Here is a 22,878-nt window from a genome sequence, read left to right on the forward strand (position 1 = left end):
CTGTTGGGCCATTGGCTGAGTTTAATTTTATGCTCTGCCATAAAGATTGTGGCAATCACCTGGCATTTTTCACGATCTTCATAGGGGGATGCTTAGAATTAATTGGAACTAAAATTCTGAAGAAAATTCCAAAGAGAATATAAAAGCCAGGGCCATATTTTTAAATAATTCCGCATAAATTCCAGTGATCCACTGTGCCCATTCAGTCAACCATTCATTCATTCATTCATTCTTGGTTCCCATTCGGGATTCTCATCTTTCGCAACTTGTCCCTCGCTTTCTGCTGGTTGCTTTCATTTGGGGCGCCACTTTCCGATGCAAGTGATATGCCTCCTGACCCCCAGAGCACGCCCTCTTTGTGGCCACGCCCACTGCAACTACCAATTAGGTGGGCAGAAGATGGTTGCAGTTTCAATTAAGAGAATTAATTGCGTGTGCGGCAGTCAGTTTGAAGAGTCTCTAAAAAGAGAAAAACTGTCGAAGAATGAGAACTCCCGGCTGGTTGGTCTAGATAAGTGACACTTATCTAAATACATATTTACCTGTCTACTGGATAGAGTGGGCAAGGAAATATTTCGCTCGAGGAGGAAAAACTTTGTATGCAGCCCGCATATTGTCAAAAGCGGAAATTGCAGGAAGCTGCAGATTTTTATCGATGCCAGTTGACAGGCGCCAGTAGCAGCACTCGAAGGAAGTTTAGCTGAGCACTATGTATACAATCCACCCAAAGCACCACCTGCTCCACCCACTGGGTATGGGAAAAGTCAGAAGAACTTTCCCAACCATTGCTTCCGTTCATTTTCAGACGTTGTGACGAAACCGGAACAAAAAAGTCCAAGAGAATTCCAATTAGGGAAGATCAAAGATCCAGAAATCAGAAAATACCACCAGCATAAACACAGGCAAATTATCGAGGGAAAAGCCAAGCGTGGGGTACACTATAGAAAACCCATTAAATTTAGTCAATCGATAAACGAAGTCACAAGTTTTTCATCATCAATGGTGCAACCAAGTGGCAGCCGAAAAAAACAATTCCTAAAAAGCCTTGCGCCATAAAAAATACACTTTACGATCCTCACGCAAACTATAAAGCTAAAACAGCAGACAGAGATAGCATCGCAACACGAAAGAGATGGCGATATACACACACATAGGTGGCCAGAGCAGCGACGCATTGCGAGTGTCAATGGTGATGTAAAGTGTCACTTAAAACGCGCTCAATATTTGATGGCCCGAAGACAAAATTGAGCCACCTCCGCAATGCAAATGAAGAAGAGATACGGTTAGGTTAAAAGTTGGTTCGGAACACTTTTTCCTACTGATTTCCTCCGCTTTTGGACAGTTGCAGTAAAAGCTTAAAGTCATTATCAAACTAAACGCAAATGTTGAAAAATTTTGGATTTTGTATTACATTTAAAACCGATTTTCCATGAAATACAGTGAATATAGCTAAGTTCATTGTGCAAATCGTAACCACACCGCACGCATACTTCACTTACAAAGTGGAAGACCTCCACCATGCCATCGATTCCCAGGAAAGCTAAGAAAAACCCTTTAAAAGATCTTCGGGCGAACAACGTGAACGCATTATAAAAATGTTTTACGATGCTGAACCCAAAACGGGCGAGCTGAAGAACAAAACAACAGAATAAATGCTGAAAAGCGAAGCGGAGCGAGTTTTATTATGTCGTCGAACGTTGGCGAGATAAGGTCAGTTTTCGGGGGCGGGGTGGAGAAGTGGTGGACAGGGGAAAGGGGATTGGTTGGGGAATTGAAGTAATGGGGCGGGGGGACTGGGGCCAAAGAGCAGGAGCCCAGTGGATTGACCGCTTTGCATGTCGCGCGCTGCATTAAGCGAAACCGAAAACAAAGCGATGACAGCAGTACGGAAAAGTAGGGGAATGAATAGTGCACTGGAAAAAATCAGGTAATTAACAAAGGCTTATAACAAAGCAATAGATAACTTCCATGATCTCTTTAAAATAAACTTTAAATGGGTATCATATATGAGTGGAATCAATTATGGTAGTTCAATTTACTCAGTGATAGAATGGATAATATTAATAATAATAATATTTATTGGTATTTGAATTACTCTCAGTGTATTGTGAGCAAGGGGCTGGAGAACTTAGTGGAGAAACGTTGTTAAGGGACGGAACGCAGTGCTGAGAATCGAGGAGCGACGTCTGGACATGAGCGCCAACATGAATCGCTGACGGCGACAGCTTAATGGATATGGATATGTGGTATATGGATGTGTATTCCATGTAGATCTGCCGCCTCTCAGATACTAAAAAAATAAGTGAAAATACGCGAGCTTAGTTCTACTCTATAAGCCTTCGATTTCATTGGGATGGCGAAGAAAGAGAGTTCTTAAGTTGGGTCGGCTTAAAGTAACATTCCGATATTGGTAATACATATTAGAACACCACTTAAAGCGCCACAAAATAGTATTCAAGTTTAATAAAAGCACCAAAAACAATATTATACATTCATAAATACCCATAAATACATTTGGGATTTTGGTTATGCAAAAATGACTTCATAAATATTGCAGAATGCATATGCATGCAATGGCGAAATATTGGACAGAATTTTTATTCAAATATTGCAACATTTTTTAGTCAAATTAAACAAATGTATAGAATATATTATCCCCTTCATGTGTATCAATATTGACGTTTGATTTTCAACGCAAAATCAAATTGCTTGAATGCTAAATAGTTTTTCCCCATCGCTATTTAGGATAAATTATTATTTGGATATTTATTGGGAAGTATTTATACATGAGTACTTCTTTATTAGAGGGTATTTAACCAGTGTTATGCGCACAACATTCTCCACGCTAAACCCTTTCTATTTCGTTGGTATTTTTATATTTTTTGCCCGCTCCCTATATATTTCAATTCCATTATCAAGTTTAATGCTCGGACCAGCGGTTTACTTAGCGGTTGGCCAGACGAAAATAAAAACATAGAGCCAAAGGTCTCCCGCCGGCGATGACCTTTTCAGAAGATATCGAACTCCAGGGGTCTTTTTCCACCAGCCCGTATGTGAGGCGCCGTCCAGAGCATTTTCCATGTTGTTGTTTCAGTTGCTTGTTGGGCAATTCAATTGAATGTTTGCGGCTGGACGACAACTGGCAACTCATCAAAGCCACGTCATCGTCCTTTTTTTCATTTTTGCAGAGGAGGCCGCAGGGGTTGGAGAGTGTCCACGATTTAACGATGGCTGATCATATGCAACAGCGGCAGCACATCGCATCGCATCGCCAATGAGCAAGTAAAAATAACAATAAACAGCAGACTTTCAACAGCAACTTCCACAGTGGCAAATTGAGTTGTTTGTTGTTGTTTTTTTTTTTTTTTTTTTTTTTTTTGTTGTTCGGTTGTTTTTACTCAATTTTGTTTGTATTTTCACATTAAGAATGCGACGCAGCTGTTGAAGAAGGTTAATTGTTGTTCTTGCCGCCGACGTTGTCATCGATATTGATTATGATATTTTTTAATGGAAGGCTGAAAGATGAAAGGCCCCAAGAGATGAAAGAAACTTCATCGCGATTGGGGCACACAATAACGCAGCGACATGTGTGTGTGTGAGTGTGTGCGAACATTTAATTACCCGGTTAAAAAATATTAAAATATTGATAAATCAAGCGCACAAATTGCTTAACGTATGCAATCAAGGCGAGGACAAAAGGCGAATGGATAAGATTTCTGCAATGAACATTGACATAATTTTCAATTAACTTTATCAAAACTTTTTGATAATCCTGATGAGTTATGTTCCGTATTTAAGCCCAATTGCATTTTTTCTTCATACCTTTAATAAAGTCTAAACAAGTTTTTGAGCTTGAAAATGATTTTACAATTTGCTGCAACTTAATTACGGCAGGAAAATGAAAACAAAATAGCTCAGCTAGCTATTTTGATAAATTGTATTTACTTATTGTCCTTTTCGGGCGCTTTTAACAGCTTTACATTCACTGGAAATGTGGCACAACCAGGTTGCGCCGCATGCCACGCCCCCTGCCCAGGGCAGCCGCCCACCGCCAGCCATTCCATTGATGCCCACCGTAAGTGCACAACAATTCGCTGGCCAACAACTTTGAACAACAGCGCCCACAACTGGCACACTCACACAAAGGCGGCGATAACAACGATAACATTTTAGCACATAAATTACAAATGCATGAAAAATTTTATATCCGTGTTGTGCACTTTTGGTTTTAGTTTTTTTTTTTTATTTGTCTTTTAACCTTTTTGTCCAGGTTTCCTTTTTCATTGTTTTTGCTTTTAGGTTTCTGCTTTTGGCGGTAAACGCAACGAATGTTGCTGCTGCCATTTATGTTGCTGTTGTGCCAGCAACATGCAACGCTTGCCGGCAGTCGGGCAAAAGTTGGACAGATATCGCACATACATCCATGTACGAGTATACATATGCACCTGGATCTGGAATGGGATTGAGGTTCACCCAGAATTGTCCGCAAAAGGTGGCGGCAAAGGTGCAGTGCGGTCAATGCGTTATTTGCAATTCATTGCTGCCATGGGAATCCGAATGCGAAAAAGCAGGAAGGTGGTGGGTGGCGAAGCAGACGGAGCTAGCCAAACGACAGAGGAGCGCACCGTTCATGGTCCGCTTTCAGCTTTATGGCTTAATTTTTGGGGCTGCCGCTCCTGCTGTTGCTTTGCTATTGCAGTGCTCCTTGTGCCACACATTTCGCAGGCAATTTAAATGCTAATCAATTTGGCGCGTTTAACGCTCCGCCAGCAACATGGCAATCTGCCCCACATGCCAGCAAATCCAATCCAGCCACCCACCACATCGAAACACAGCATTGCACACAATTCAAACAAACAAGTCGCCAGAATTATGAAAGGCAGCGAATTTTGCACAGGGCCCAAAGCAGCAGCCAAATGAAATAATAATCACTGGCTAGGGAAATAAATATGGACTGGGAATGGAAAAAGGCCAGAGACGCGAAAATTGCACTGGAGCAGGAAAATCTTGGGCACTAAATTATAGTTCATTCAATAATTTCGTTAGTTTGATCAGAAATACAAATACAAATTTCAACTAATTCCAAAAAAAATTTAATTTAAATCTGAGTAATATATTTTTCAAACTAACCATAGCCTTCTGTGTCTGTGTTTGCTTTTTCTAAACCCCACCAGAAAACACAACCGGAAAAGCATAGAGAGTGGGAAAATAGTGCCAACTGGACAGAGAAAAGTTATGAGCGATGTGCAGGCTGAAAAAATGCAACACGTAGCATTTGAATAAAATGTGCGAGTAAAAATTTGGCCCACTAGAGAGCGGTGTATTTTTTGATAAGCGGAACGAGTGTGGAAGCTATAGATAACGGACTCAAAAAAAAAAATATAGAACAAACTTTTGATTTATGGCTGCGGTTCGGAGATTTGTAGATGCAAACATAAACCGAAATCGAAATCAGTAGTACACTCCAAAGCGAGCACTGATTGTTGTAAAAATTACAAAACAAATTAAAAAAGTATTTGAAAATCCGGAATCTATTGTATCCCCCGTGAAAATGTTGTCAATGATTTTGAAAATCAGCGTGCCTCTAAGAAAAAGTTTTAATATAAATGATATAAAAAGACCAGCAGCAGATGGAGTAAAGTAATAGAAAAAAAACAGAACCAAGATAAGATAAAATTTCATTATGTCGATTTTGTGGATTTTTCTATGTAAAGAGAAAACTGTTGGGGGAAAAAATGGCGAAAAAATGTGGAAAAATAGGAAGCTCGAATGGCTGCAAGTGGCTCAAAAAGTGCCTCAAGATGTGGCAACATTGGTCCAGGACAGCAGTTACTTTGCATCTTTTAAGCACTGCTACTCGGACGGGACACAAGGATAAAAAAGCAATGTCAGTGGGAAGATTGAAGGTAAAGGGATAAAGAAGTTTTCATTGGTTTCGGCTGCGGGCTGATGCAGCTGAAGCAGCTTCAGGTATTCGCTCATCCTTTTTATCCAGGCTCATCAAAATCATTCATTTGCATGAAGCCAAATTGCCAAGCTGGAAGCCAGGAATTGAGTTGAGCTGATAAGGATTTTTATGGAATGTTAGAGATGCCTTTAAAGATTATGATACGAGGGCATACGATTTATGAGATATTTAAAAGAAATAGCTTGGATTTCTTAAGTCAAGATCTTTAAAGTCTCAAAAAGTTCAGTAGAGTTAAAATTATTTTTGTTTTTCACTATTTTTTCGTGAATTTTATATTTTCTAGTTTATACACTCAACTGATATGATTCCTAATAAAAATGTCATTAAAGTGTCTAATAATTCTTTTGAAGTTGATGAATTGTGTCGGCAGATTATAGAATTTTATTGGAGACCTTTGTCATAGTTATAATCTCGGGAAGTACATAATAATTACAACATTTTATTGGATTTCTGTGCCGTAAAATGTTGTTCGGTGGTATTAGAAATATGATTCAAAAAGCTAATCTAAAAGGTTTCCTTTTGAAAAACTGTTAGGCAAAGGAGAGTTTTCTTGAAGATCTTTCCCCGTGTTTAATTTGCCAACCCGAGTCCTGATTTCGCCACCCCTTTCTTCACATTCTAAACCCCAACCGCTCACAAACCACAAAAACCCCCTTGGGTTTATCCGCTTTAAATTTGTGTTTATCTGGGCACACGACTCGATTAATTTCTGTGTGGTTGGTGAGAGGGGAGAGGGCTGAGGAAAGGACTAAGGCGGCCGGGCGTGTATTTAATTGCCAAGGACAATTAAAAACAATTTTGCAGGCACAAAAGAGTTGGCGATAAATTTAATTGGCCCGCTACCGTTACGCCCATTGATTATTTTTGGTGCGGTGGGCGTGGCAGAGCACCAAGGAGCACTTTTCACACCTAGTGACAAGGTGTTCAGGGTTGCCATCGGGCTGCCCAAAGAAATCGGGTGGATGTAGATGTGGCTGAGTTCTTCTGTTTGGTTTTCCGCTGGAATGGGCGGCAATTTATGCGGCTGTCAGTTGCAGGGGCAGCTTGGATTTTTATTGGCACCCGGCACGCAGCCAGAACTTCCTCTCAAGTAATTGCATCGAGCACATAAATCAATTGAATTGCATTTTCATGCGACAAGTTTGGCCAACCCTCGATTGTCTGCAAGTGAAGTGAAAGCCAAAAGTACTAGTTTTCCTCCAGGGCCTGCCTCTCATCTTTTTTAGCTGGCCCTCGAGCGTGGCGTAATCAATTGAAATAGCATGCAATGCGTCACTGGCAGAACCAAAGCCCCACCAAGTTCGATTCCAAATCGAAGTCAACCCCCTTTAGAAATGTGTGGATTATACTCCCTTGTTTTCGATGGGACACGTAGAAAGATTATCGTCGACTTCGTTTATGGCTTATCAAATTAAATGATTAATGTTTCCCTATGTTTCCTCCTTCGCTGGAAAATGTCATCAACAGTTTCCAGCTTGGCTTTTTCAATTTTATTTCTTTTCTTGGAGTTAAAATGTTTTTCGTGTTGTGGTTGTCAGTTTGGTTTAACTTTCTTTCAACATTTTATTGAGAAAGTTTTGTTTGTGGCGACCTTTATGCTTAGTCTAGATTTGTGGCTGGCAAAATTGTTTCCAAGTATTTAGTGTCAATAAGATCCAAGGAATTAAAACTAACCGAAGGTGTCGTGTTTATTGGAAGTGCTCTTGGTTGGCAGTTTTGATTGCTGGATTATCTTGTGAACGCAGTTGGAAACTCTTCTTCTCTCCCCATTTGCTGCATGTCATTTTATATCTATTATATTAGGAGCCATATCGTTTCCACTTAAATTCATTAATTTGTCAGTCACTGGGTCAATTTACTATATATAAATATATTTTTTCCTTTACTCCACATTATCCCTTTCACTCTCATCATCCAATCATGGTTTCACTGCTCCTGCGACGCACTCAAAATTCTCAAAATTCCATCAGCTAAAGTTCCCACTATCCGCCCATCTCATGATCCACACACACACACAGACACACACGCACAAACACACACATCACATTAATCAGTCAGGATGGACAGTGGGACGGACAGGCGAATACGCACTCAAAAGTATAACTCATCAGGGCACAAATTACAAAGACAAACGATGACTGACAACCGCAAGGCTTTTTCGGCTCCCGAACGGATGGGTGGGGAGTTTGGTCGGGGTCACCACTTAGCACCCACAATCCACAGAGATGCAGCTGAAGTCGTGGGGGCAGGGGCAGGGGCATGGTCCGAGGGGCAGGGACACGAGCGTTTTTGTTAATTAAACAAATGCCGCAGTGACATGTGCACATCACGAGCGATGTGATGACTTTGCCGGGGTTTTGGTTTGGGCCGCTGCGGTTTATGCATCTGCATTCGTGATGGTGGTATGCATGTGCACCATATAGGGTCGGAAAGTCGGATAGTTGGGTGTTTGGGTGGTTTGGCTGGCTTGGATGGCTTGGGTGGCTTGGATGGCTTGGGTGGCTCGGTGGTGCTGAATACAGTACCCACTGACAATTCCGCTTGACAAAAGCGCACACAAATAACGGAGGAAAACAGGCGACATCGCTGACAATGGCTCCGCATGCAATTTAATTTATTTCAATTGCAACGGAATTATTACGACAGACGACAAAGTGCCGTCGCAGAGCAATTTACCCAGAATCCCTGGGTGTTCCACTCCTTCGTTTCACCCAGCTTTAGCCCAAATACGCAGCTTCTTTATCGCTTTTTTAGAGAATTGTTAATAAACAAATTCATGTGCGAAGAAAGTAAGCGCAGTCAGCGTCGATTTCAATTAAACAGACTCGTGGCTCCCGTTGCCCACTCAAGCTGATAATGACCACAGTGGCGTTGGGTGGGGATTTATGAGTGGGGTCTTATGGCTTTTTGAGCCAAAAAAACTAACACAGCTTTAGAACTTCGTTTAATTCGGCCCCCAATGGGAAGCAGCTTAATGAGTGTTGTTAAATATCAATTTTAGCTAGCAAATTCCAAAGTTATTGTTATATCACTTTAAAAAATATATGAAAATAATAACAAGTGTTTCTAACAATTAAGTGTTTTCAGTGTTTACTTTAACTATAAGCTAATATTAATTTATTTTAAATAAAGAATTATCATAAATTACTTTAGTATGCGATAAATCGTGATAAATATATCGTGATATGATTGCGTGATATTTGCTTCGTATAAACTCATCATGTAAAGCTAATGATTGATTAGTTGTACATATATTTTTATAGAAGCCCCTTTTCATATCTTAACTTTGATCAATTTCAGTGTACTCAAACTCATCGTAACGTACCCATTTAAGACACCCAATTCCCGCTGCCAATTCCCAACTGCAATTTTGCAATTCCGACCCATCGTGGGTGGTACGGGGCATTCAGTTTCGCCATTGTTGATATCGTTGTTGTTGCTGAGGCAACAAAACACTTTTATTTTTTGTGTTGTTATTGCAGTTTTTGTTGTTGTTTTGCTTGGCCAGTTTCAAGTGTAAATTAATTTATGAGGCACGCCATGGAGCCGGCGCCCGAGTTGCGGTCACCGACGGCCCCCTCAAAACCGCCCATGAACGTTGGTGAGGGGGGCGGTTAGTGGGGAAATGTCAGGCCGAGTGTGAAATTTCATATTTGAATACTCGCCAAAACGTTGACAAATGAAGTCTGCATAATTGGCTAACATTTGGTCACGGAGTTTGAGTGCCTTTTATGAATTTGAATACACGCTAGAAATAATCTGATTTATTGGCATGGAAGTCAGACAGATATATTCATTTTTGCTTATGGTGAATTAGAAGAGAAGTAGTATAGTAACTTCCATATTGTATTCCTACTTTAGCAATGTAAGCATGTTTAAGTTTAATACGTTGTTAAAGCAGGAATGTGGAATTATTTTAGAAACCCATGTTTTTAGTGTAGCTATGAAACAAACGGATACAATTTGCGTTGATTTAACTCACCTTTCAGTGTGCCGATGAAAAACAGAGCGGCCAGCAAACTGAGATGGCCAAACATGTTGATTGTTGGCGGATTTATGTTTCGAATGGCTTCCTGCTCCTTCTGATATCTGCAATGGTAGAAGATGAAAAAAGGAATGAATATGTAAATAATCATTTATTGCAGCAGACGCGCCCGTGAGCCAGTCGCTATAAGTGACAGCAATTTGTTTGATTGTTTGGTCTGCATAATAGAGATATTTCTGTGAGAGTAGGGGGTTTCGAGTAGGGGGCCCAACCCTGGAAAAAAAACAGAAAAAAACAAGTACGGAAGAACGCCAGATGTCACCTGTGATCAGTTACCTGTTACCTGTAACCAGTCACCGGTTCACTGTCATCATTCAAATGTCATTTTCCTAAAGGGGGCGGGCCACAAATTGCCGATTGACACGCCACCTGACGCTAATCAAAACTACACATGCACTTTTGGGGGCCAGGGGCCTTCGGTTCGTTTTCCCCCTCCCCGCAGCAATTAAGCTTGGTTTTGTGTTTTGGGCCTGCTAAATTTTCATTACTGTGGCCATTGTCTGACCCAGGAACTGGGGGAATTTGAATTCGATTTGGAGCCATTGGTAAGCCCACGTTCTCCACACAATTCCCCTTTTCCAATCGCTCGATGATTGTCATCGTAGGTGTGACTAATTGTTGGTCATTTATCTTCTTTGCTTTCTTCTCGAATTTGATTTTTTCTGTGTTCCTCTGGCCTCTTTGTTTTTCGGTTTTCCATGGAAGTCATGAATAATTTCCGTTCTAAATGGAAAGGCTGGGCTTTTCCTTTCTTCCCGTCTTCTTGTGTGTCTCTAATTGATAGATAATTGAAGGTCTTGGTGGGCAAAGGCGAGGACTGATCAATTGGCTGTATATAAGGCACCAGATGAATGAATCCCCCTGCTTGAGTGATGTATAAGATGGACTTAAGTTGATCATGCATGGTAATTTCATCGATGGGATGATGTCACTTCGGGATTGATTGGCTACGTAGTCTTTAAAAGGCTTTAATGGATATATGAGTAAACACTGATTTGGTTTTCTAAATCATATTTTTTTTCTACAAAAGGTTGGTATTTTGTGGGCAGATAGAATATTATTGTCATTTTTCTGAGTTAAGTTTAAAATTTGCAAATCGATCACTTTCGATTAAAATATAATCTTATAATTAAAATTGAAACATTTAACTATAAATTGATTTAGTTATCAATTCATAAAATAACACATTTTTGGACAATTTATTAAATTGTATGCAGACAACCAATCTATGTATACCTTCAAATACGTTGCAATGTGTCATGTGCTACCAAAGAGATATCTAAAATCTGTGACACCAAGTTTCATATATAAATCTCATGTGGGTCACTAAAACTTTTTGATTGACAAATGCAGAAGACATTTATGGTGCGGATAGAATAAAATCAAATAAATTAGAGCCTCGAATGACTGTCAGAAAATTGTTTGCATGCAGATGTAAGCTTGGGCAATTCCACCAAAGTGAACTCCAACTAGAATCTGACTATCCGGTCTGTAATGTGACTTGCATATCCGTGTATCTTTTGTATCCTTCTATCTGGGTTCCCCTTATCCGCTTCCTTTGTATCTGTTCGCTGCCACCGTAAACAAGTCGGCAAAGACCGACTGCCATGGGCAACCGCCCCGCCCCCAATGGCAGGTGGACTTCCCGCCCCCCTAGACAGGTGCACAAAACGGAGCCCTAACATAGTCACACACGTCTCATTTTCCCTTCGCTTTTCGCTCCTGCTTATACACATATACATATATATATCTTTTTTCGGTTGCTGGCAAACTAATTTCAAAGCAAATGCGATACTGTCGCAAGTGACTGAGACCACTCCCCAGCCTGTTGTTGGGTTTCCTCCGGTGGTTCAGGTGGTTCAGGTGGCTCAAGTTGGGAGTGGTGCTTGTATGTCACTCTGTCAGCGATACCCTTACTCAGATGAGTCCTTGGTGACCTCAAGTGTTGGTAAAAGTCGAGGTTAGATTCTTATTCGTAGGGGGTTTGATATAAAAATGGTATGTGCGAACAAATTGTTTAAATATTTGTCTGAATCATTTAGTTTTGACAGGTAAAGCATTCAACATTTATGTTTATTTTGTATGAAACATAATTCTTGTTGTAAATTTATGTGTATAAACTCGTCGTTATATTTTTTCAGTGAACTGGAACAGAAGTCTAATCACAAAAAGGGATCTTTAACTTTAAGACACTCATGTGCTTTCATTTGTGTCTGCTCATTTACGTAATTTTCCCATAAAGTGGCGAAAAGTGTAATCGAAGGAATGAGTAGAAAGTATTGCTCGGGAAAATAAAATGGCTCAACTGCACTAACAATCAGTAATTAGATTGCAAAATGTATGGGCAAAAATAAAATTGGAATTTTTTTTCAATGGAAAAATCATTTGAAAGCAGAAAAAAGGGAAATGTATACATTTCCTTGTGACAAATGCTCATTACGGTCGAAGCTCGAAATAAGACAAAAGGAAACTCCCTACTACTCGGAAAATAGACGAATCATACTCGACAACTTTCGCTTTTTCTCTATCGAGGTTTGCACCAGCTCCGAGACCTTTGCACCAGAATTGTGTGAAAATTCTATGGAAAATGAAAAGTTACCTTATTCTCCACCCCTGCCATTTTGCCCTTGGCTATGGAAAATTGAAAAGTTATCAATTACCGTTCCATTTTGAGTGATTGAGTCTCCCAATATACGCCCACTTTGAAATGAAAGTCTAGCATATGCCAAAAATGCTTTGTTTTTCTCGGTTTTCCTCCGCCCATCTTACATTTTCCGAGCTTCTTTGGCTCAGGTTACAATTTCATGGCCCAGGGCGAATGGAGGTAATTGAATTTTGGTTTTTGGCCAAGCGGCTGATAAAGTGGGGATGACGAATAATGTTCAAATTACCAAACGAAAAAAAAATTCCTTAGCTGGATTAAGGTAGTAATTATTTGAGGTTATTGCTAGCTAAGAGTCAAAATCGTAGAATACTGTTGATTTGAATACGCTTTTGTTAACTAATTATATTTACTCATATATATTTATTATATATTTATATATATATTATATTTTGGTAACTTTTCGTAGTACTGAAAGATCTGAAAGATGCATCTTTATAACTTGCAACAAATCAAATCCAAAGCCAAATGCTAATACAAATTATCCCAAAACAGGGGCACTTAATTCGATTCACCCACTGAACCACTTGACATGATTGAAGTCAGATCAAATTGCCCAAATAAAAACCAACATAATTACGATGATGGGAATTAATTAAAAAGTTCGTACAATAAATCCCAAAAATTATTTATATCGATAGGGAAACGCAAGAATTCCATTGCGAGGCCAAATAAAGAGGAATGTGTTTTTTAGAATCTATTATGTTTGTGTGGGAGGGCCACTTGCCGCGTTGCCAAATCGATTTCAAAACTTCATAAACAACCCGGGCAAAGAATCCCCCTTCGGCAAGATTTGAGAAATCTACGCTCGACCAATAAACTGAAAACAACAAAATCAGCGCCACAGAGAATCCAAATTCATAAACAACAAAGCTGCAGTTTGTGCGCCTTAATTTGTTTATTTTGTGCTAAAGAGCAACACGCATCGAGTGCCATAAAAAATCAACAGGCAGCATTAAACAAAAAAACGCGTAGTGGCAGGGGCAAACTTACAGAATTTATAAACTGTGCAAACTATGGCCGAGAGGCGGCCATAAAAAAGGCAAAAACGGAGTCGAAAGGGAATATTTATGCAAACGTCAATTGGGCTGCAATTGAATTGAGCCACGAGGCATGGCGCATAAGGAATGAAACATGAGGCACGAGGCACGTACTTTCAGATGCCTCATCGAAAAGCGGGATCTGTGAAATACCCATTGCGAAAAGAGTTGTTCTGGGTATGGTTTGTTTTAGTGAACATCTAACCATTTATGAACATGTTGATATGGAAAAAATAGCGATCTAATTTATCTAATTTTAATTATTGCAACGTTTTCATATATCACAAATTGTATTGATATCAATCTATCAAAAATGAAGGCATCTAAAAAATACATTTATACGTTTACCTATGTTTAGCTGTTAAAAAATGAATGCCTTTATGTTTTAAATTGCGTTTATTATATGTACTTTGGGTAAAAACTAACCCTGCCTTTGTGATACCAAATTGCATATAATTAAAACTAGCCAATAAATGTCACCATTCACATTGTTTGTCGTTGAATGTAGCAATTTTAATTGCCTGCTAATTTCCAACACAGAGCATTTCCAATTCGTTCGATGAGCTTTCGTTTGTATCTTTTATTAGATACTCCTCCGTCTGCCCTCTAAATTGATATACAAGTCAGACAACGTGACGTATGAGTGATGATGCGTGTGCGTCTCCTTTGCACCGCCCCCTCATCACCACCCACCATGTAAACATTCAATTCGATGGTAGCAGCATATGATTGCCATATTTGCCATAGCGCCAGTTCCGAAAAGTGTTCGATAAATGGGAAATTAGGTTGCAACGACGCCGGCGCCAATTCAAAAAAAAAAAAATTTTAAAAATACAATCGGAAAACGAAAAGAGTTTTCACTGGCACTTGTTTATGGCCGTAGAAACCACTTGAGGCTGTTTGGAAAATCCCCCCTTTTCTCCCACCCCTTGCCTCCTTTAATAGCCAGCGTTTGATTGACTGACGAGCGAACGAGTTGAATGATTGCCTGCTGCACATATTGATTTGCATCTACTGGATCGCCCATTTGCCGTAATTTGCCTTACACAATGCCATAATTTATTTGATTGATATGCCATATATGCGCACAGTGTATATGTGTCATCTCTCCACATATATATCGCATGAATTTTAAAATTATTTGCCTTGGCTTCTCGCCATTTGTTTGCCGCTAATTTGACTGTCAATCAATCGGTGAATGCAAAAGTTTTTTCTGGGCCATATAAATATTTTTCCGTTTGTAAATTCGCTATATATAAATACACAATTCCCCATTTGTTCGGTAAAATTTGCCGACGTTCATTGTTTGATTTCAGTTATGTTCAGCATACAGATTGGGACTTAAAATCAATATTATTTTCTGGCATTAAGCAAATAATACTTTTAATTTTTTTATCTCTCTTTACATGAAATGGATCACTTTGTTTTAGGCATTGTTTGCCTATCAATTATTCATACATATGATAATATTTTTTAACGCTTCGTACTATGTCAAGTGCTTAAAGTCTAAAAGTGAGAATCAATGGAAATTAATGAAAATTTGCAAAATTCAGATAAAAGCTTTTGAAAATCAACCTAACTTTCTTGTTTTATTTAGAATACGTAAAAAATCATAAGTCATTTTCAATCAATTCCGGACCGCCCACTTTATGCATACATTTTTCATTACATTTCAGAGTTGTATATTTTTAATAAATTCTATAACCGATTTCCATGGAGAGTAGAGGGCTCAAATTAATTGTGAGACATTCGAGAGCAGGAGTCAATTTCCAAACAAATTTTACCGAAGAAGCCAAAACAATGATTTTATTTAACTTGGGCCCTGGCCATCTCAATTGGGAATATGCCATAAATTTACAGAAAAATGGAAAACAGGACAGGAAAAATACGATTTAACTGTGAAAAATTTATATTTGTGTGTGTCTTCACTTTTTGGCCCGTAGCACAGTCGTCATCATCATCGCCTTGGCCATCATTTATTCATGACAATTTTGCTTCTCTCAGCTGCATCCTAGAAATACGTAGTGAAAACGGAGTCACAACTATGCCGGTTGCTTTTAGGTGAATTTTCCTGCAAATGAAAAACCCACTCATCGATAATGCAGACGAAAAACCGCAGCGAAACAGGGGTTGAGGAAATGTAAAGCAATTTTCATCCCATAACTGAGTAAGGAATATGCCTTTATTTTTTGGCCAGACAAGCACAGTTGGAGTTTGGTTTTTGGGGCAGAGATTCCCATTCTGAAGCCCAAAAAAAGCGTATTTTCCATAACTTCAGCTAGTTGACAGGGGGAAGCCCAAAATTTAAACTGTGCAAATGAGTTGGCCACAAAATGTCAGTTACAGACACCTCACCAAACTTTTTTCCCCTTTTACGAACCGCAAACGCGACGAAATTTTTGGGGGAAGAAAACGCATAGAAGGAGTTGGTTAACGTTTTCTTTTCCCCCCATCGTGCAAATAAAATCAATCAATTTTCGGTCTGGCAAGTGGCAGTAGCAACCAGTGGAAGCAGCGGCAAAGCAGTTTTCTAAGTGCTCTTCCGACACCGAAATCTATTTGCCAAGGTGATGACAAAAAGTGTGGAGACAGGGAGTGGAAAATGGGAAAAGTATTGCTGATGGCGACGACTGGTTATATGTTCTTTAGGAGATCCGTAGAAAAGCAGGATGCGCTCAAATTATTAGTTAAATAGTGCTAAAGGTGATTGTTGAACAATTGGGAACAACCAAAAATTTGGCTATCGGTTTACACCACTTTATTAATCCTTTTGTAAATTAACTAAAACATTTCAAAATATTTTTCTTTAAGTTACTTGAATACTTTGTATTTACTGAAATACAACATTACTATGATCTTTATATGTGCTTACGTATTTGGTTCATTAACTAGAATATACTTTTCTGTGCTCACATCGATAATTTACTGTATTCAAACTGTTCCCATTGAGACGATACTCCTTAATAAGTCATCGATTTCCATGGCAGTCGATACAGACCCACTTTCGAGTACGGTTCCGTAATTAATAGAATCAACTGGAGAGCAAACCCTCAAGTGTTGAATGATTTAGCAGGCCCTTCCCCCGCCTCTATCTGATTTCACCAGCGGAAAGCGGCGTTGAATTTTCATTAACAAAAACCGCAATGGGAATGGGAACACAGAGTTTTCGAGCCCTGTGTCGATTTCTGTGTAATGCCCGAAAATAAAAATCAATCAACACGTTCGCTTAATAGACCATCGACTCTGTGCTCAGATGTAAATGTATCTGCAAGATACATCTTCGAGTATAAGTATTGCACAAAGACAAATTGCTTTTGTCTCTAATTTTAACACGACTTTGACGGGCTCTTCTTCTCTCAACTTTGCCTTAATTTGTTTGCCGTGGGAGTGGAAAAATGTTCACACGGTTAAGATTTTTTTTTTTGTCTTTAATTTTGTCTATGTTTTGCTTGAGTTCGGTCTGGAATTGATTGGCGCACGTTTTGCGCGTGGCTAAGCAAAAAAGGGAAAACATAAATAAATACAAAGGAAAACTTTACTCAATAAGCAAAAAACCAGCGAGAGTACAAGTACACAAATTTTTTATGGGGGCTCCTCACGAAAAATGCATTTCGAAAAATTTCACATTTACATTTGGGGTTTTTCACCGCTCTGCTTTATCTTCTTCGGGTTCAATCTTTATTGAATGTCTGCCCGGCGTCTCCAACTTCTTATATTTTTTGGAGGCAACAGCACTTTGTGGGTGCTTAAAACAGCTGACAGGCCCCACTGACAGATTGATGTATGTTGATTCTCCCTTCTGCCGGCTCCCTGCCTCTGGTGAATATTTTCCACACTCTTAATGAAAATATTTCTGTTTGTGCTATTTTCATTTGACTTTGCGGCCTGTTCGAAGATTTATGTCTTTGGCGGGATTTTCGCCCGTCTTTAACCTGAGTTAATTTTTATTGGGGAGGCTAATAGGACACGCACCTAAGTCGTTGACGTTTGGGCCTCATTTGACATATTTTCTCTTAGACAGAGTGTTTTACACATTTCGGATTTGCTTAACTAAGGAAAAGGTCAATATCGGCATTAAAGCATTTAAATGAAAGCCAAGCGAAGTGATCGACATCTTAGGACTAGTACCAATTTTGCATCTATGGGAAACTTCAAGGGAAGGATCCAAAGATGCCCTTTGGGAAAAATAATACTTTTGACTGACTGCATCGATATATTTAATACATAGAAACAGCGTGGATAATAATAATAATCCAATATTATCAGTTTCTCAGATACCAGCAGCACCTATTATTTTACTTGACTTCATAGCAGTCGAAATTGTATTATTAGGTGTCTCTGGAGTGTTATATTTATACGAATAGATTATTAATTTTCACTTAATTTTATTTAGTATTTTTTAAGTATCTGTTAATATTTCAACCTTTAACTTTTCCCTAAGCAAATATATTTTTGTTACTCTCAAACCTATATAAAGAACATTCTCATATGATCAACAAAGCCTTTGTTAATCAACAGTTTAAAGAAATATTCCAATCAGTTTCGAAACTTAAGCCTCCGATTTATAGAACAATCTTAAGCTAAACTTCCCCTCAGATTAAACCGTTTAGACAGTTGTAAATTTATTCAAATCCATTGACAGTTGCATGATATATTCCCGCCAAGGATTTTGCCAATTTTAAACCCATTTTCCGCCGCACCCAAAAGGCAAAGCAAAACTGGATGAACGCATAAACAAATATGCCAAAAACATAGTAAAAAAATTGTGTGCAAAATCTCGCGCGCTTTCGGAAAAATAAACAAAGCTAAAGGAAAACCCACAAAAAATGATTTGGATCCATTTGCTGACCCAAAAAAAGGAGCGCAAAAAGGATAGCCTCTGGAGGTGGAGATTGCCGGTAGCTTGAGGGGGCGTGGCAGTCACCCAGATGGTGGGTTTTATTGTTTATCTTAGTGAGAAAATATTTGTTTATTTGCACAAAGACTCCTTTTTTGTTGTTCACTTATTTTACGTTTTGCATAAATATTTTTACATTCCGAAATTGGTATTGTTTTATTTCGTCGTGCTGCACTTACTTTATATGACTTTTTTGAAAGCCTCTGATTTTTCTTCCTTTTCAAGATGCCGATTAAGTTAAACACCTTTATCTCGATCACTTGGTTTTGTTTTACTGCTGTTTTCCCGCTGTTTATCAGCTGCTTTCGATCATATTTCGTTTGAAAACATCTTGGAAACGATTTTTTTAAATTCCAACTGTTAAACTTATGCACTTTTCAATCCACTAATCCACGAGTGGTGGACTTAGGGGGTTTTGTGGGGTTTCTTTGCTTTGTTGTTAAATTTTTTTGTTGACCGGTCACACGCACTCTCACACACAGATGACACTCAGGGCAACAGTACCGTTAATCCAAGCGTCCGTGACCTGCGATCCGTTACAATGCTCGCGTCGAAATAGACTAAACGTATCTTTCAGATACATTCGCTTTCCGTTTTTCGTGTCCAGACGAAACCGTTCGTGTCGTGGGACCGAAGTTGCGACGATGCCCGCCGACAGCACACGAAGTAGCGCCCTCTTGTGGATTTTATGTGTAACCTCAGTCTTATACGGCTTAACAGTGTTCTAACAGCACAAATTCGATGCAAAATTTCTGAAGAGGAGAATCAAACAGAAACATGCAATATCTTCGCATGGAACACGTTCAGGTTTGAATCAAACTAGGGAGAAAAACAACGAATTATCAAAGTATTTGATTTTTATGGTTCTATATATTTAATTTTGATATATTTATATTGGAATCGGAAATGGAAAAGAACTAACATCAAATAATTCGACGAAATAAACAAATTCGATTTTACTTTAATTAGTGGAATGATGTAAATAAATAAATGAACATATGTTTATAGAGAAAAAAATATTTCTTACTTTTGAACGTAGCATTGAATTAAATCGATTTATGCCTCTCGATGCGTACTTTAAGGTGGAATATGGAAATCCTGCATCACCGGCCAGAACAGCTCCAAATATTGAAATCCTTGCTTTCGCATTTTCAATCCAAATTCTACTAAGCTACTCCTCCGCCAAATAGCATTGAAATACAATGAAATTTGTTTTTGGAAGATTCTGAATTTTTGTATAGTTCCAGTTCTTGGAAACCTGATCAAATGTCGGCAAAATGTGGGTGGTTAGTTAATCAGTTAGCAAATAAACCAGTGCCAACTTGGCACAAAAACCAGTCAGTTGACAGTGTCAGTTATAATATCTACCTACTTCAAAAACGTGTGGGTAGACGCAGGGCAGGGATAATGAGAAAATTATGATACGATTGACTTTGATGAATCTTTGAGTATAAGCCGGTAATGAATATGTATATACTGAACAAAAATTTGTTAAACTATACAAGCAATACATTAACTTTTATTCACATTCAATTTCAAATTAGTCGTATATATAGGGAAATTTTTCTTATGTTGACTAATTGTTTAACGAAAAGGATACCAGTCTTGCTACAAGTCCGATCGATCAAGCATGAACATGACCGACAAAATATTTGTCCTGCCGTTTTATGACCTCACTGATAAACAGGTAGTCCTTATGGGTTGTTTAAGAAACACGCACAGCACTAGGTAGAAATGCAGATGTTCTTATTTACTTACAAACAAAACAATGAATACGAAAAGCGATAAAAGCGAGTCTTTCAAGAAAAAGTACTCTTTTAAAAACGAAGTGACAAAAAGATATTTTTATTAATTGATAAATAAAGCGTAGTTTATAAATATTATAAATATATATAAATTATTTGTACAGAATAGGGGATAAACATCTTACATTTCTTACTTAGTTCAAGTTCCTACAAGAATGAAAATCCAACGCTGGTGCATAAACTCAGCCACTTAATGAAGCACCTTCGCAACCGGTGCCCCAAGAACCGAGGCGATTGCCATCTTGCCCCCGAATTCCCCATTGAGACATGCCGCAAGAAAATCTCCTGACCATATCTACTTATAATGTAAATAGCGGCACGCCCATAAAACAATTTGCCCCGTCTTACAAATAACCCTAGCAAAAGGCAGCAACAAATTTAACATTTAATTGTATTAACAGGCCCAGACATACAAGAAAGGGAGGGGCATATATAAATATCTAAGGGGCATGGGTAATCCCAGGCAAAACCAAATCCGGACGCGTGTCCAGTTTGTTGTTGTTTGCTTAGACAGTTTAGGGCCCGCACAAAGGGCCAATACAAAAAGGGGCTATAAGGCTAAGAAAACAAGCCGAGAAGGCCGAGATTGGAACAGGAAGGAGAGATAGGGAGGGGGAGGAGTTTCCCGCTTTGATTGATGATTTTATGACATTGTTTACTCGAGTGATGATGAGAAGAGTAAGCAGATAGCCGGCCATACCATCCTTTGTGTCCTTTCAAGACGGTGTCGAGTGAGGCTCGCTCCTCGGACCCTCCTAATAATTTCCCCAGCCCCCACGACACTCTCTCCCGCTTTTATGGTCCTTCCCCGGAATGCTATCAATCTTTTGCTTATTAGGGATAATATTACAATTACTTGTAAGTGAGATAAGCCCCAGGGCAGCCGAGAGTCCTTAGTCGGAGCTGGGACTCGGATTTATCCGGGCTCGCCTCGGGTTAAGTGCTCAAGTGGTCTCGCTTTGATCTCGGGATGTGTGCGATTGTGTTGTGTAAACAGATATCAGTTCAAGTGAAGAAGTCAAATGATTGACAAGACGAGTAGGAAAAGATCTTCAAAAGGAATAGTGCTCTCTTCGTGGAAGAACGGATTCGAGGCGCCTGGGGTGACTGTTCTGAAAGAAACATGCCGCCACCTAGACTCAAATTCATTGAATTTCAAAATTGAAAACTACATTTTTTAGAACTTCAATATTTAATACATATACAAATGCTAAATATTTTTATTCATAGTATTTGGTTTTAAAGTTGCTTATATTATAACTACATCTTGAGCTTGTTCTTTATATTATTAACTTTCATAATTAGTTCCTCTTTGCCACTGATCTTTTGTTTTTTTCCACCACCTTTCCTCGGCATCTTTTAAACTACAGAAAGTAAGCTGCCAGAACCTTTGCGACTCCTCTCACCTGTCTCATCTCAGCTCAACCTGTTTCAATTTAGTCATAAACTCGGGCGCACACATATACCTGCAGTCAGGAACACCCGCAGGTTTCAGTTGGGCGCTGTGTTTTGTGTTCCGTCGGTTTGGTCAGGAAGCCAGCTGGTTCCATGGTCACTACACTACGCCGCCGCATGTCCTTTATCCTTTTGTCCTGGCCTGCTTTGATGATAAATTAGACAGCGGGATGTGGGACAAGGGAGGGGCAGACAGCATTTGCGGCTCTTTAGTTGGCCTCACTGGCGTTTACCTTTCTTTCGCCTTTCTTCTCCTGGATCCCCTTCATTTTTTATTGCTTTATTATGGTCTTCCAGTCGGAGTCCGGTCTCTTTCTAAGGACCTCTTTGCCAGTTGATGTGTGTTTGTGCCTGAGCAGAAGTAACGGAGCCGATGAGTGGTTACATCACCAGCTAATGGCTCTCTAACTGTCCGGGGAATTTGTCAGCCTTCTTCTTTCGGACATCTGATTTAATTCAATTAAACATTTAAACTTAAATAAATAGTATTTGACCCAACCAGTATAATAAAATGTTGTCGAAGACCACCGCAACCAGTGCTACCTAAGCTTAATTTGTTAAATAATAATTGAAACATAAAAACAGCAACATTAAATAGTATTTCAGTGGCACGTTTAAATGCAAGTAAGATCAAATAAAAGCATTATATTTCTCGCATTTTAAAGGACTGCCGGCAAGTGATCCACACGACACGTGTCATGGAAGAAGAGCCCCGTAGACGAATTCCCCGTTTATTCTCGATTTCAGCTGCTCTCTTCCCTTGGCAATAAAGAAAAAATAGATCAGCCTTGAACCTAGGAACAATAAAAATTAAACCACGTATTCGATTCGTGCCAGGACTTATTCGCCCCGAAAAGGGGATGGATTTGGTATTTGAACACATGTCAAGCTGTCAATGTTTATCTATTTGGGGAAGGTGCCTATCTCTTCTGTCGCACTTTCAACTCTCCACGTGAAGTGGCAGCCGTGAATTGAGGATTATCGGGCGTCTTCTTGATTTATGGTC

The 22,878-nt window shown here is 39.2% G+C and overlaps 1 protein-coding gene and 2 long non-coding RNA genes across 4 annotated transcripts in view; 1 reads left to right on the top strand and 2 right to left on the bottom strand.

The window, feature by feature from the left end:
- The window catches only part of beat-IIIc (beaten path IIIc), a 73,098-nt gene extending 53,922 nt beyond the window's left edge, over nucleotides 1–19,176 (bottom strand). For both annotated transcript variants that reach the window (NM_135986.3, NM_165209.2), the window contains exons 1-2: nucleotides 18,792–19,176; nucleotides 9,951–10,057 (exon numbers count right to left, since the gene is read on the bottom strand). In NM_135986.3, the coding sequence (NP_609830.2) occupies nucleotides 9,951–10,005 (55 nt within the window). In that variant the 5' untranslated portion in view covers nucleotides 10,006–10,057; nucleotides 18,792–19,176. The remainder of the gene's footprint in view (nucleotides 1–9,950; nucleotides 10,058–18,791) is intronic.
- Nucleotides 4,298–5,059, bottom strand: lncRNA:CR44396 (long non-coding RNA:CR44396). Its single transcript, NR_124322.1, has one exon. It is a non-coding gene; the product is annotated as a long non-coding RNA:CR44396 (long non-coding RNA).
- Nucleotides 5,603–6,098, top strand: lncRNA:CR44395 (long non-coding RNA:CR44395). The gene has a single exon (NR_124323.1). It is a non-coding gene; the product is annotated as a long non-coding RNA:CR44395 (long non-coding RNA).
- Nucleotides 19,177–22,878: the final 3,702 nt, after the last annotated feature.

This window comes from Drosophila melanogaster, chromosome 2L, assembly GCF_000001215.4.
Source record: "Drosophila melanogaster chromosome 2L".
Taxonomy (NCBI): domain Eukaryota; kingdom Metazoa; phylum Arthropoda; class Insecta; order Diptera; family Drosophilidae; genus Drosophila; species Drosophila melanogaster.